This window comes from Mus musculus, chromosome 9 (genome assembly GCF_000001635.26).
Source record: "Mus musculus strain C57BL/6J chromosome 9, GRCm38.p6 C57BL/6J".
NCBI classification, from domain to species: Eukaryota; Metazoa; Chordata; class Mammalia; order Rodentia; family Muridae; genus Mus; species Mus musculus.
In genome coordinates, this window is record NC_000075.6 from 66,418,194 (window position 1) to 66,432,022 (window position 13,829).

The following is a 13,829-nucleotide window of genomic DNA, read 5'->3' on the forward strand; positions in this document are numbered from 1 at the left end:
TAAGCACATTTCCTATTGCAGTTTTTATCAAAAGCATGACATTTACTGTAACTTTCTTACTATGCTATATTTCTTGCCTAAAAACTGATTTTTCCCTGTTTCACTAAGTTTTGGTTCAAATTTTTTGACTATTTTCATTGTTATTTTCTTTGCTTTTCTCCCCCCATGTGTTAAGACCTTGTTTTTGTGTTGCATGTTACAGAAATCTTTCAGTGTTTCCTCTCAGCCCGAGAAGTAGCTCGTAGCCGAGACCGAGATAGAATGAACAGTGGGGCAGGGTCTGGGGTCCGAGCTGATGACCCACCTCCACAGTCTCAGCAGGAACGACGGGTCAGCACAGACCTTCCTGAGGGGCAGGATGTGTACACTGCTGCCTGCAACTCTGTGATCCACCGCTGTGCGCTCCTAATATTAGGAGTAAGTCCTGTGATTGATGAGCTTCAGAAGCGAAGGGAAGAAGGGCAGTTACAGCAGCCTTCTGTGAGTGCCTCTGAAGGCACCGGACTTATGACCAGGTGGGCCTGACTGGAAACTGAAAATGCTGTTCTCCTCCCTGTGGTACTTCTTACAGTCTCTGTTTGGTAGTGTCACAGACAGAGGAAGGAATGCAAGTTGACCAGAATGAATTGAAAATAAACAGTAGTGCTGGTTCAGCCCGGAATGTGAATTTCTGGTTCCATGAGGAGGAAGTTTTCCATACATATAAACAGCCACAGTTAACAAACATCCAAAAATTACTTATATCTTTCTGTAATGTAACCGTATAAAAATACTTGATGTAATTCCAAAGGGCTTTATTTATTACGTGAGCCAAGCTTTCTATGGGCAGACATAATGATTTCACTGTACTTTGTCTTTGTGTTGCTAGTTCCATTCAGTTTTATGTTCACTAACAGTCCCCAACCAAAAAACTTTTCTTTGTGTATGTGAGACAGGAGTGAAAGTCTCACTGCTGAGAGCCGCCTAGTTCATGCAAGTCCAAGTTACAGACTGATCAAATCAAGGAGTGAATCTGATCTGTCTCAGCCTGAATCAGATGAAGAGGGTTATGCACTGGTAGGTATATCTAAAGAAGGACTCTTGCTTTCAAGTTATAGATATATAAAGTTTTTGGGTTGAGTTGTTTACACTTGTTTTAGGCATATCCAAACTTGAAAGATTTATGATAGAAATAATATGCCTATATTACACTTGTCAACAGTTTTGGTCTTTAGTCCTGACTTATTCCTGAGGTCCAGATTCATAGATTTAACTCTTGCTTAGACTACTGGATGAGTCCACTCGAATCTTAGCTCATGTAATAGTGGTTTCTTCTTTCTCTTGTAATTTCTTCTCTTGTACTGTTTTATTGGGTGGTAACCCATTATTCTTATATGTCTAGTAGTGCCCTTAGGTTGTTAGTGAATGAAATAGAAGTTTGTTTCAAATAAACAAAGGTAACTAGTTTAGTGATAAATCTTTGAGCCTTCTTTTGCAACATCTATTTTATAATGAATTATTTTCACTGTCTTAGTGAACCAAAAATATCAAACCATATTTGATTGACATTCGTTGAATTATTTGAGTTCAGAATGTCATTCTTATCAATATTTTGTGGCTTATTCTTAATGCTATTACCTAGCTTCTTCAGAATTAAAAGGATTATTTAGCATATAGCAAATACTTTACAAACGGGCAATCTACATGAATGAATACTAAAAAAAGACTAGACCAAAGGTAGTAAGATTTATGCATTACTAGGTATTCTCTAAGTAGAAAGGAGCCACCACGCAGAAATATATATTATACAATTCAGTGTCTAAAAGATAAAGACAGCTCAGGTAAAGAGAAATAGCTATTTCTATTTTTGAGGTGAGATTAATTTCTTCTTACACAAAAGTACACGTGATGAAAACATTTCATAACACAGTCTTTGGGAGACTAGTTGGATGATTTGGTTTATTCAGCATAAAATGTCTGAGACCTAGCACTTTCAATTGATGTGTATGTATGGACAGATAAGACAATATATATTTACCTACACATGGGTACATTTGTATGTGTTTATATTTGCAATAGGTGAAGACTTTCTACAGTATTTATCAAATGATCTCCTTCCATAGTCTTATTTGTCACATATTCTTTTGTTTGTGTGAAACACTGTCAAAGTACAATTGAAATTGCCATAATATGAAATACATGAACTCAAGTTAACTTAGTGTGGTTTATGTATAATTGGTTGTGCATATGGACAGTTGAGAGTAGACAGATTATACCCCCCACCACCTGATACATAGAGAATAAACTTCTTTTTTTTCTGAAAGCATTTACTCTATTAAGCTGTCTGCAGTTTCATCAATTGGGAAGTGTTTTGGAATGCCAGTAGAATCTTAGAACTGTGTAACTTTCTTTGTTAGAATATTTGTCAGATGACCTCTAAATTCCCAGTTAAGGCTAGTACAAAGTTTGAAAAGAAAGGAAAATAAAGACAGAAAAATAGTAATTTTGGTAACTAGGACATTATTACAGTGGTTTAGGTATTTGAAATAATATTGTCATTCTGTAACTGGAAGATGAACATAAAGACGAGAAAGGTAGCAGCAATTGCGCTTTCACTGTGGTAACTAATGCATGTGTTTGAGTTAAGATCTGTGAAGTTATGTGTATGTGCACTTTTATAGTAGTTTTCAGTGGCTGTGTGGTTGGTCAGACTTTATTGGTGATAAAATAGGACATTACTATGACTATATGGGTTATTTTAATGCTTTATTAAACAATAATAAAACTCTTAAAACCTAAACTTTTTTTTTTTAACTTGTTATAGAGTGGCCGACGAAATGTTGACTTTGATTTGGCATCATCTCATAGGAAGAGAGGTAAAACCAGCTTAAATCAAGTAGCTGTTTTTCTGTCTGATATATTTAAATCTGATTGTCACTGGGGATATCATTGCCAAAAGCAATTGCGAGTATTTTATTAGAAAAATTAAAAGGAAGGTAATTTTCTCCACAATGCACATATATTTAAAATCTGAGAGTGCATATGAGTTAATAATTAGTTGTTTTTTCCTGTATTTTGTTTAAAAAGCACTTTTGAAAAATATTATAGAATTCCATAAATGTTGCCTGTCTATTTTGGGAGGTTATGTGTGTAGTTTTCTATGCTCTGGCTCACTAATACACACATACATACACCTTCAAATAAAAGTTTCTACATTACCCTCCCTAATTTGTTCTTTTATTATATGGTATGCAGTTTTATAGTATTACCAGGAGTCTTTTCTTAGTAGTTCTTTCTTAATGTGTATCAGTTAACACATAGGCAAATGGAGGAAAAGAGCAGTGGCTTTAGATAATATAAATCCAAGGGTAACTGAAAACTCTCTTAAATATTAATATTCTCTTATTAACTAATACTTTCATTTAAAACCATGTATATAATAGTTTTATAAAAATATAAAATGTTAAATTTTTCTACTGGTGGTAGCTGTTTTCTAAAAGCTTGTGAAGAAAATTTGTTCTGTGATATCAAACTTCTATTCTTCAACATGAAACCCTTTCTTGGTGTTTAAGGCTTTTCCACATATGTAAAAAGAACCAAAACCAAACAAAACCCCACAAAGATGAGAAGATAAGGAATGAGGGAAAGGAACATCATAGTTCATATGATTTTTAAAAATTATACACACATACACACTTAAAAGAAGAAATATTGTTACTCTTAAAGAATAAAATTTACTGCAATATTAGGACTATTAAGGCCCAGAACTTTCTTTTTTGAAGGATCTTGAAATTAAAATGTATCCAAGATTCTGGGTTTCTTAAAAACAAAAGAAAATTCAATATTATAAAGGTATTTTATTTATTATAAATATAATATTCTATTACAGTTTTATATTTTATGATTTATAATGTATAAAATTATTATAAAATATATTAATATATTGTACAGTATACATTCTATTTAAAGTACTTTGGAAACTGACAGTTCTTTTGATTTAACAATGAAGTTTTTGGAACATAACTTACTTTTCTAGTTTGTTTAGCTAAGGTGAATATTGTTAGATGTTCCACTTAAATCTGAGTATGATGGTGCATGTCTGTTATCACAGCACTCAGCAGTGGTAGTCAGAGTGCTAGAGAACTACTTATTTATTCCAGGGAGTGAGCAGCTGTAGACTTGCTGAGAAGTAGAGAGGGAAGCTAACCTATAGTTTGAGACCTTGCTAATGTAACATTCTATCATAGCTTTGTTTGTAAGTGGTAGTCCATTGGCTATAGTTACATTTTTTTTGTAGCTTTTTATAGTGATCTTGAAGTATACATTTGATATTTAATCCCTAATCATGCCAGTATGAAACAAAGAAGTATCTTTTAAATAAAGGAAAAGAGTAGTATGTTTATCTTCAAATAGTACGGAAGTAGTCCACATTTTAATTATGAATCAATGTATTAAAATTATAACTTAGAATTGTTGCCTATATTTTTCAAAACTTTTATCCTAAAACCATGTGTAAATCTCCTATAGCTTTAGCTCTAAGTAGAGCTAAATAGCTAAATCAAGCAATTAATCTTAACTTGATGTATGGACAAGCCATCTTCCTTAAAAATCTCAAGATAGTACTAGTACCCCCCTATTTTCTAATTGGAAAATTCTGTTTTGTTGTTGTTTTTAAATCAGAAAAACATATAGAGACCTTTGTGGAATTTTTCTTTTGGTAACTATTTATTTGGGAAATTATAATGTGGAGACAAAGTGACTTAAAAATTTATCAAATCACTTAATGTGGTAACCATTTATCGTTCCCACGGAATAAATTTGCTCTTTATTTTATTCCTAGGGATTATAATAAAGTTAACTAAAAAGAAGAAGAGTTACTATTTTAGGAATGTAATCCAAAATAGTTACTTTTCTGTCTCAGAATCCTAGACTTTAATGCATAATAAAAATGTATACTTTGCAGATTTTATTTTATTTACTGTAATAGAACCCTTTCTTCAAAAACACTAAAAATATAGTGTAAGAGTGTCTGGAGTGATGGCTCAGTGGTTTAGCATATACCGCGCTCTTGGAGAGGACTACAGTTCAGTTCTGTCACCCATATCAGGTTGCTCACAGCCTGTAACTCCAGGTCCACAGGATTGCATGCTCTCATAGATCACTAGTTTCAGGAGTGAAGCTGTGTAGACAGACTTGGTTTCAAAACAAACAACAACAAAATAATCACCGGTATTCATGTGCACAGATCTCACCCCAATAAACACATACTTTGAAATAAATCTTTAATTAAAATGTTTAAAAACATTTGATACATTTTCTAAATTTTTATAAATCTTATATATTTAATGATTAGCCTTGGTCCACACACTAGAGGAAGTGTTTATTTGCTTTTAAATGGTAGTGTAGTATTTCTTATTCTTACTTGTCAAACTGAATCAGATTCCATTAGTTTCAAAAAATGCTTATCTTGTCTGGGACAGTTGAACTGTCTAAGTATGAGAACTGTTTTGACCAAACTGTTTGTTGTGAAATTGTGACCTGTACCCTGGAGAACAAACAAATGTCTAGCCAAAGAGGATTCTTTTATATGCATATTTACTCTTTTCTACTATTTGAGGAGGAAATCCAAAAATATTTTTTTAAATAGCTTTTCCATTTGTTGGTCTTAGTGAAAGTCAGATAAGAGGAACAAGAGAAACAATAGTTTTAATTATACCTTGTTTATTAAAATTAAATGTGTGAATAAATGATAATTAGTGGTCAGTGTATATTCAATGTCTCTTTTTTAAAAAGCTCCTTGAAAGGGTTAATCATCTCTACTTCACTCATTCTTTGACATTAAAGATATTAAGATTCATGATAATGAAACATGATTGTTCTTTTTAAAACCCTTAATTCTGGCTAATGTTTCACTGTGATCTAAGCAGACATGGAAGGTGCAAAGCAATGGGAGCATATAACCTTTAGCTAGACCATCTTGTCCATCTTTTCAGATATTAAAATGTTAAAGTCTAGGCTAGAAGCTTCTATAGTAACAGCTGTTTGGTGGGAGCTGGAGGGGTGGTGGTTAGGCTGGAAAGGTTGACTCCAAGAGCTGCAGACATGGGTGCCGTAGCAAGACCCAGCTGGGAAACCAAAGAAAACAAAACGGTTAAATTATAAAATTAAAAACAACCTATACATTTTATTAAAAAGAAACAGATGAAGCAAGTTCTTCAGGGACAAAATGAAATTTATATTCAGAAGCTTATAAACAGCTCATTATCACCAAACATTATTTTAAGTGCTTCACAAATAGGAACTCATTTGTAAGTTTATCAAATTCTCAACAAAATTTACCAAAAACTGTTGACATTTTGGTATTTTGACACATACTTAAAAGATTTTCTGTGATTGTGCAGATTGAGCTAATTATTTACAGAAAGATAATACCTTTTACCCGTGCTTGCTATTTCTTGTGTAAGCTGAAGCTGTTATGGTGAAAGTGGTAGATAGAATCTCACCAAATTTAAGAAGCAGTAGCAGAAGCCGTATTAGGTAAACTTTATTGGATAAAGTGTAGTTTGAGTTCCTCTCTCAAGCTTTTGTCAATATTCTTAGCATTTTATTGCTGAAGTAATGCTGGAAACATTTATCAATATGTGTTTTATGATGTAACAAATTGGGTGAAATGCTATTTTATTTGTGCATTTCAAGTTACATAAAGAATATAAATGTTATCTCCTGTATCAAATTTCTGCTTTTGTCTTCTGATTCTTATGTGGTAGGGTATTTACTCCTTTTTGGCCACTTGAGCCCCAGAAAAAAGAAGAGCTTCAAGCAAGTACATGATGGCATGTTTAAATTTTTTTCCCCTTTTAGCTTGCCTACATATTTTATGGTTTATAAAGTATGTATTGCAGCTCAGCCATGTTCATTTTGAAAATTTCATTTAAGAACCAGAGTTTGTAAAAACAAGTAAACAGTCACAAAGTCTTGCTGAACTGTTTCTCTGAGAGTAAGCAGTAAGCATTGCCCTGCAAATCTACTGAGGTGTAGGAGCCGTCCCCTTTTAGCTTGCTTACTTATTTTGAGATTAAAAAACAGAGAATTAAAAAAAAAATAGTTTTTTTTTTTAAAGTAAAATTCTGTTTCTCATTTCTCTGTGTTTTAAGTTTTTGGCCCCCATTGTTTTGTTGTGTTGTTTTGTTTTTGAGACTTCTCTCACTATGTGGCTGGCCTGGACCACAGGTAGACCAGGCTGGCCTTGAACTGACAGAGATCCTCCTTTTTCTGCTTCCTGAGTGCTGAGATTAAAGGTGTGCACCCTGCCCCTTTCTTTTTCCTGATTTTATGTTTTATTCATAAGGAGTTTATTTGAATCATATACCCAATAATTTTATCCTTTAAGCTTTTTCAAATTACATCTAGTAGGCCAAGTCTGACCCTTCTCTATTTTTGTAAATTGAATTAAAGCTTTACTCATTTGTTTATCAACTATCTGTCTGTTTTCTTATTATAATATCAGGATTGAGCAATTGTGGCTGAGACCTTATGGACCACTGGACTGTTTACTATGTGACACATGACAGAAAAAGTTTGCTGACTCCTGCTTTCAAAGGGATTTAGTTTGGGCATGTCTAGTAATTCCATGGAATATTTCTCTGTATATAAAGGCAGTTCACTATTGGTAGATTAGTGATTGAGCCTTTATATAATTAACCAAGCAGTTGAAATTTCCATAGATCTGTGTGCTTTGAGTCATTATATAACAGGAATTTATGAATCTACTTCACCTAGAATTAAGGAACCAATGTTGCTAATTTGGGAAATTCATCTGTCTGAGCCTCTGTGTCCTCAGTTGAAGTAGATAGATCTCTTTCATTTCTGTGGTTCTAACACTGGACAGTAGATATTAGGGACTTGTTCTGAAAAGTAACTTGTATGTGTTAAAAGAAAAAGGCTGTTGTATTCTGAAATTTGCTATTAAGTAAAATAAGCTCAGTGCAATGCACTAAAACCTGACATTCCTTGGTTAAGTCATATACAGCCCTTCAATTTGGACAGCTTAAGAAAATGGTGTCTTTGTTTAAATTTCTTCTGTATTTAAAAAAATAATTTTAACATAATATATACCCATGGATATTACTTTTTTCTAAATTATATGAAAGCTGTACTTATAAGTAGGAATTTTTTCATATTATTTTCATCTCCATAAAACTGAAAATTAGATTTTCCCCCTCTATTGGAGATGGAATTCAGAATTCTATGTGCATACTAGGCAAGCTTTCTACTGCGGAACTGTATCTCTAGTCCTGGAGCTCTTATTAGAAAGAGTTCTTGGGGCTTTGGAAATAGCTCAGTGGATAAAGTACTTGTGAAAACCTGTGGTCAGGTCCTGAGAACACACATAAGTATTTGTGTGTTTATAATCCCTTTATGGCAAGAAGGAAGGGAAGATGGGAATAGCTCGAAGCTTATGGGCCAGCTGGTCTGGTATACACAGCAGCAAAAACCAAGGTACCCTATCTCAAACAAAGTTGAAGGCAAGGGACAGATAGCCAATATTGTCCTAGCCTGCACTCATTCCTCCATGTATATTAAAAACCCATTACCACCCCCCCAGCTCATACACACACCCACACCACACACACACACACACACACACACACACACACACACACACACACACCCCACCACCACCACCACCACCCCTAGAAGCTTTTGAGAAAAGAATATTTCATGAAAATATAAAAGGTAATAATTCTTTGGTATATGAATTAATTTTATTAGGATATTTAATAGTTCATAATATTAGTTCCCTATTAAGAATTTCCATGTCTGATTTTAAAGCCCTGAGGTTTAACTGGCACCAGTGTAACAGTAAAAAAATGAAAGACTAAATGCTTAATATTGTAGTAGAGTTTCTTCCTCTGTGGCCACTAGTAATAATCTTTTCAAAACTTTCTGTCTGGTATAATTTAACAAGTGCAGTTTTTTTTTTAACATGATGTATCTTTGTTGGGTACCTTAAAATTAATTCCTAATATAGAAAGTTGGTATGTTTACACAATAAACAAATGAATCCTGGCTATATATAGTAAATTGGATTTATGTTGGCAATATTATATTGCACAAAAAGAATATGTTTAAAATGATTACATAATTAATACTTTCTTAAGATTGTAAAATACGGCTAAAACTGGGGCTGTGTGGATGAATCTGAGTTCTTGCTATGCAAGTGTAAGAACTGGAGTTTAGATCTCCAGAGCTACCTGAAGGCCAGTTGGGTTTAGTAGTCCACCTATAGCCCCATCACAAGGGAGGCCGAGATAGGGGAGTCCTCAGAGCAAGCTAAAACAGTGAGTGGTAGGTTCATTATAAGACTCTGCAACAACATGTTAATGGAGAATAATCCAGGAAGACACCCTAAGTCAAATTTCATTCAGGTGCATAAACATTCATGAGCATCTAAAAACACATAGGTATTTATATCCCTACATACATGCAGAATACATGCCTATGTAAAATAATCACCACAGTTAAAGATTGTCCATCTTTAGAGTGAATGTAAGACAAAATTCGATAGCAGTAAAAGGAAGAGAATGATAAGCCTAAGCTTCAGACTAGTAAAAATTTAGGTAGAAAACAAATTGATACAAGTTTTTGTCAGTTTTATATTTATATTCAATAATAATATAAATATATAAATACAAAAGCAGGCAAAATATAGAACAATGATGAGAAGGTTTATTATGAACGAAAAGTATAGTTAAGCAAACTTAGTTCCCTAAGAATGTTTAAAGAAAAAGTATATGAATTGGATATGGATATATTTTTAGAGCTAAACTTGGCTTGTAACTTAGAAAGTTATTTTTGTATTCTAATATGGTAGTATTTGATGTTTAAAGGTTTAACCTAAAAATACAAGCAAGCTAATAACACTTAGCTATTACTGCTGCTAATACAAACTGCTGGTAATACCATTAATATTTTACAATGGATACTACTTTTTTGTGAAACTTTGCTTCCTTTATATAGGAGCTTAACAACCTGAGGTAAATAAATATGCACATGACAGGTAGTAAGTGAAACTTAACAGTGGTGTTTATGTCTCCTTTTTGTAAGTTTACTTGCCCTTGTATAACCATTTTTGCTAATATTTCATTGAAGATTTGTAGACATTTTGTGCAGTTGTGACTTCCCTTTGCAATGATGTTTAGTCAGATGAAATCCTTTTTTGATTGGCTTTTACCAGTAGAGTTCTAAGTGCCCGTTTTGGTGTTGCTCCTGAGTAATGATGTGTTGTGATACTTCAGAGCCTTTTTGATTAAGATCTTACAGAGCAGCTTCTGCCTTTATTTTCTTGTGGTAGCGTGTTGCCAAAGCACTGACATGGACACCGATAAATCAACAAGGCTTTCTCTTTAGTTTTTTACATTGCTTTTAACTTTTGTTTATTTTTGTTCTTTTTTTTTTTAACCAAAGTATTTTGACCAGATTCACTTAATGCATGCATGTGTTCAAACATGAGTATCCATTTCTCACCACTTGGTATGATAGTAGCGCTCAGCCTTCATCTAGTTTGAGAATGTGTTCCCTTCTCTACTTGATTGCTGTTGATGTGTGATTTTTTTTTTAACCCCTATTTTCATGTAGGTCCTATGCATAGTCAATTAGAATCTCTGAGTGACTCTTGGACTCGCCTGAAACATACCAGAGATTGGTTCTACAACTCCTCTTACTCCTTTGAGTCTGATTTTGACCTTACCAAGTCTTTGGGAGTTCACACATTGATTGAAAATGTTGTAAGTTTTGTGAGTGGAGATGTGGGGAATGCTCCAGGTTTCAAGGAGCCGGAAGAAAGTATGTCTACAAGTCCCCAGGCCTCCATCATTGCAATGGAGCAGCAACAGCTAAGGGCAGAGGTAAGTTGTGGATATTTATTATTCATAAGCAACTCTGGAAACCAAAAGTGAATCACTCACTGAATGTATAATTCTATGAAAAGCTTTGCCCTTCTTTTCCCCTCCCCTCCCCTCCCCTCCCCTCCACTCCACTCCGTGCATGTGCATGTGTGGTACAGTGTGTGTAGATGGGTGGAGTCTAGAGGTTAGTTTGCGTGTCCTCCTTTATAGTACGTGTGCCACAGAGTTCTGAGGACATCTTGTAGGAGTCATTTCTCACCTTCTACCATGTGGGTTCTAGTGATCGAACTCTGTCCTTCAATCTCGGCAGCAAATACCTCTATCTAGTGAACCTTGTTGTTACTAGTTTTTGAGGCGACCTCAAAACCTTCTGAGCTTGGGTTCTGCATAGACTGTGCCTCGCTTGCCTCCAGCACTGAGGTCACAGAGATGCTGGCAGGCTTAGCTTTATGTGGGTACTGGGAATCCAAATTCAGGTCTTTGTGCTTGTGCAGTAAGTGTTCTACCTTCTGGGCTGTCTCCTTTTTCTGTACCTGAGCTTTTAACATTCTTTTCTTTGTTTGCTTATGTTTTTATTTGTTTGGTTGGTTTTGTTCTTTAGAGATGGGGTTTCTTTTTGTTTAGCCCTGCCTGTCCTAGAGCTCACTGAATAGACCAGGCTGGCCTTAAACTGAGAGATTCACCTGCCTCTGCCTACCTGAGTGCTGGGACTGAAGGCGTGCACCCAACTTGACATCCTTTTCTTAATGAAAGCAGCACAACAGTGTTTGAACCGGATAAAACGTACAATTTAAAGATTTTATCTCTTAGGACAAACTGTCATCAGTCGTCTCTCTTCTAGAAGCAAGGTTGAAATTGGCTCCGTCTCATACCCTCCATTTTGTACTGTTTATCTCTGCATTAAAAGGATGCCACAGGGATTGCTGTGAGTTTGAGGCTAGTCTAGGCTATATAATCTATGCCAGCCCAGCTAGGGCTGCGTAGGAGAAACCCTATCACAAACGCAAGGAAAAGAAAAGGCAGGAACAAAACATTAGTGATACCCACAACAATGATTGCTACAGTAAAGACCCAAAGATGAGTAAAGACATCCATGAGAAAACTAGGGTACCTAGGAGGTTTGCATAGTCACAGAATAAGCCCCAAATATTAATGACTTTTAATCTGACCACAGATCCTTTGATATTCCTTCCTCTAATAGAAATTAAATTTTTCACCCTTGTTAATGGGTTGTACTTAGTAACTTGCTTCTAGTAGGTATGAGAAAGAGGAAGAAAAAGGAATGACATTAGAAATCTGGCAGATAGATCTTTAAGCAATCATAATGACTATTACTATTAATATCTCATGTAGATATAACGTATCATTGACATAATGACAATACTGAATTCTGTAGCTATCTTCTACAAATCTCTAGCTCTATTCTAGTTGTGAGAGGGGGACTGGGTAGCAAATCCAAATTTAGGAACTTCCTATAAGTTACTTCCTTATAAGAAATAAAGACTACTTCCAACATGTCATGGTCATGAAAAATGAAGATATATATATACATACATACATATATATATACATACATATATATATATATATACACACACACACACACACACACACACACATATATACACACACATACACACATACACATATACATATATATGTATACATATTTCACTTTATATGTGAATATATAAAGATACACATATATGATATCTTTTATATATAATATTTCTTATATACACGTGTATATATACATACACACACACACACACATACACACACACACACACATATATATATATATATATATAAAATTACAGATTAATGCAGTCCTGTCTCAGTGGTTCTTGAACAATTTCCATTCATGATCTTTTTTTTTTTTTGCCTGAAAAACTTTTATTCAGTATGTAGCTATATAAAATAGATATGCAAATCATTTACTGAGAAATGCTAAAGAAATAACTTTTAGAACAACTTTTTGTATCATTTATTAAAGAGGAAAGAAAATTGTATACTAATGAGATGGGTTTAGGTATGTGAGCCCAGTCATGTAGTTGTGGGGACCCATGCAAGATGTCAGGTATTGTAGTCTTTTGCTCTCTACTTTATTGCCCACGGAACCTCTCTTCTGTCTATGCTAGCTAACCAGTGATCTCTTAGGATTCACCTGTTCCTGATTTCCCAATGTTTGGGTTACAGACTCTTGCTGCAAGGCTTGCTTTTTAAATGGGTGTTGGGGATTAAAACTCACCTCATCATGCTTACAGAGCAAATACTCTTGCCCATCATACCATTTTCCTAGTCCTAAGGTTTACTTTTTAATTCAAATTTTGCTCATCTTTACTGTGGTAATCATTACTGTGGAAATCTAACCTAAATTGAGATACAGCCTTTGTTATTTTCTCTCTATTTTCACTCCTCCCCTATTTCCTCTTGAGAAAGAGTCTCCCTGTATAGCTCAGGCTGACCTGATCTAATCTGGAGCTAGAGAGATGGCTTAGTGATTAAGAACGTATGCTGTAGAGGACCCATGTTCTGTTGCCAATACCCTTTTCAGGTGGCTCTAAACTGTCTATAACTTCAGTTCAAGGGAATCGGATTCCCTGCACATACATACACTCAGGCATACACACATGCCTAAAGCAAAATAAGTCTTAAACTCAGTTAAACAGAGAATTAATCTTGACTGAGTAGTTGCTATTGCTGTATCTAGAGCATCCTCAGTATTTTTCAGAGCTGATAATCAGTGCTGTGATTTTGTGATCATGATTATTACCGTTGAGATAACTGCTTCACATAAAAGGGTTTACAACTTTCTCTAAATCTAAACTTTTAAAGTAGAAATCCATTTTTTTTTTTTTTTTCAAAGAAGAGTAGGCTGAGCCACTGTAGTGATGGGTCTTTCAGTAGTGGGTAGAGAAGATAGTGAGCCTTGGACAGACC

The 13,829-nt window shown here is 34.6% G+C and overlaps 1 protein-coding gene across 13 annotated transcripts in view; it reads left to right on the forward strand.

Annotated features, from left to right (window-relative positions):
- Positions 1-13,829, forward strand: part of Herc1 (HECT and RLD domain containing E3 ubiquitin protein ligase family member 1) — a 158,364-nt gene that overhangs the window by 67,782 nt on the left and 76,753 nt on the right. For 8 of the 13 annotated variants that reach the window (XR_001778881.2, XM_006511103.3, XM_006511108.3 and 5 more), the window contains 4 exons: positions 176-515; positions 936-1,056; positions 2,804-2,855; positions 10,618-10,886. Coding sequence is in view for 12 of the 13 variants with exons in the window: in XM_006511103.3 (XP_006511166.1) it covers positions 176-515; positions 936-1,056; positions 2,804-2,855; positions 10,618-10,886 (782 nt within the window). In the remaining variant the exon portion in view is untranslated. The remainder of the gene's footprint in view (positions 1-175; positions 516-935; positions 1,057-2,803; positions 2,856-10,617; positions 10,887-13,829) is intronic. The other 5 variants (XM_006511107.3, XM_030244332.1, NM_145617.3 and 2 more) reach the window with 1 other exon arrangement.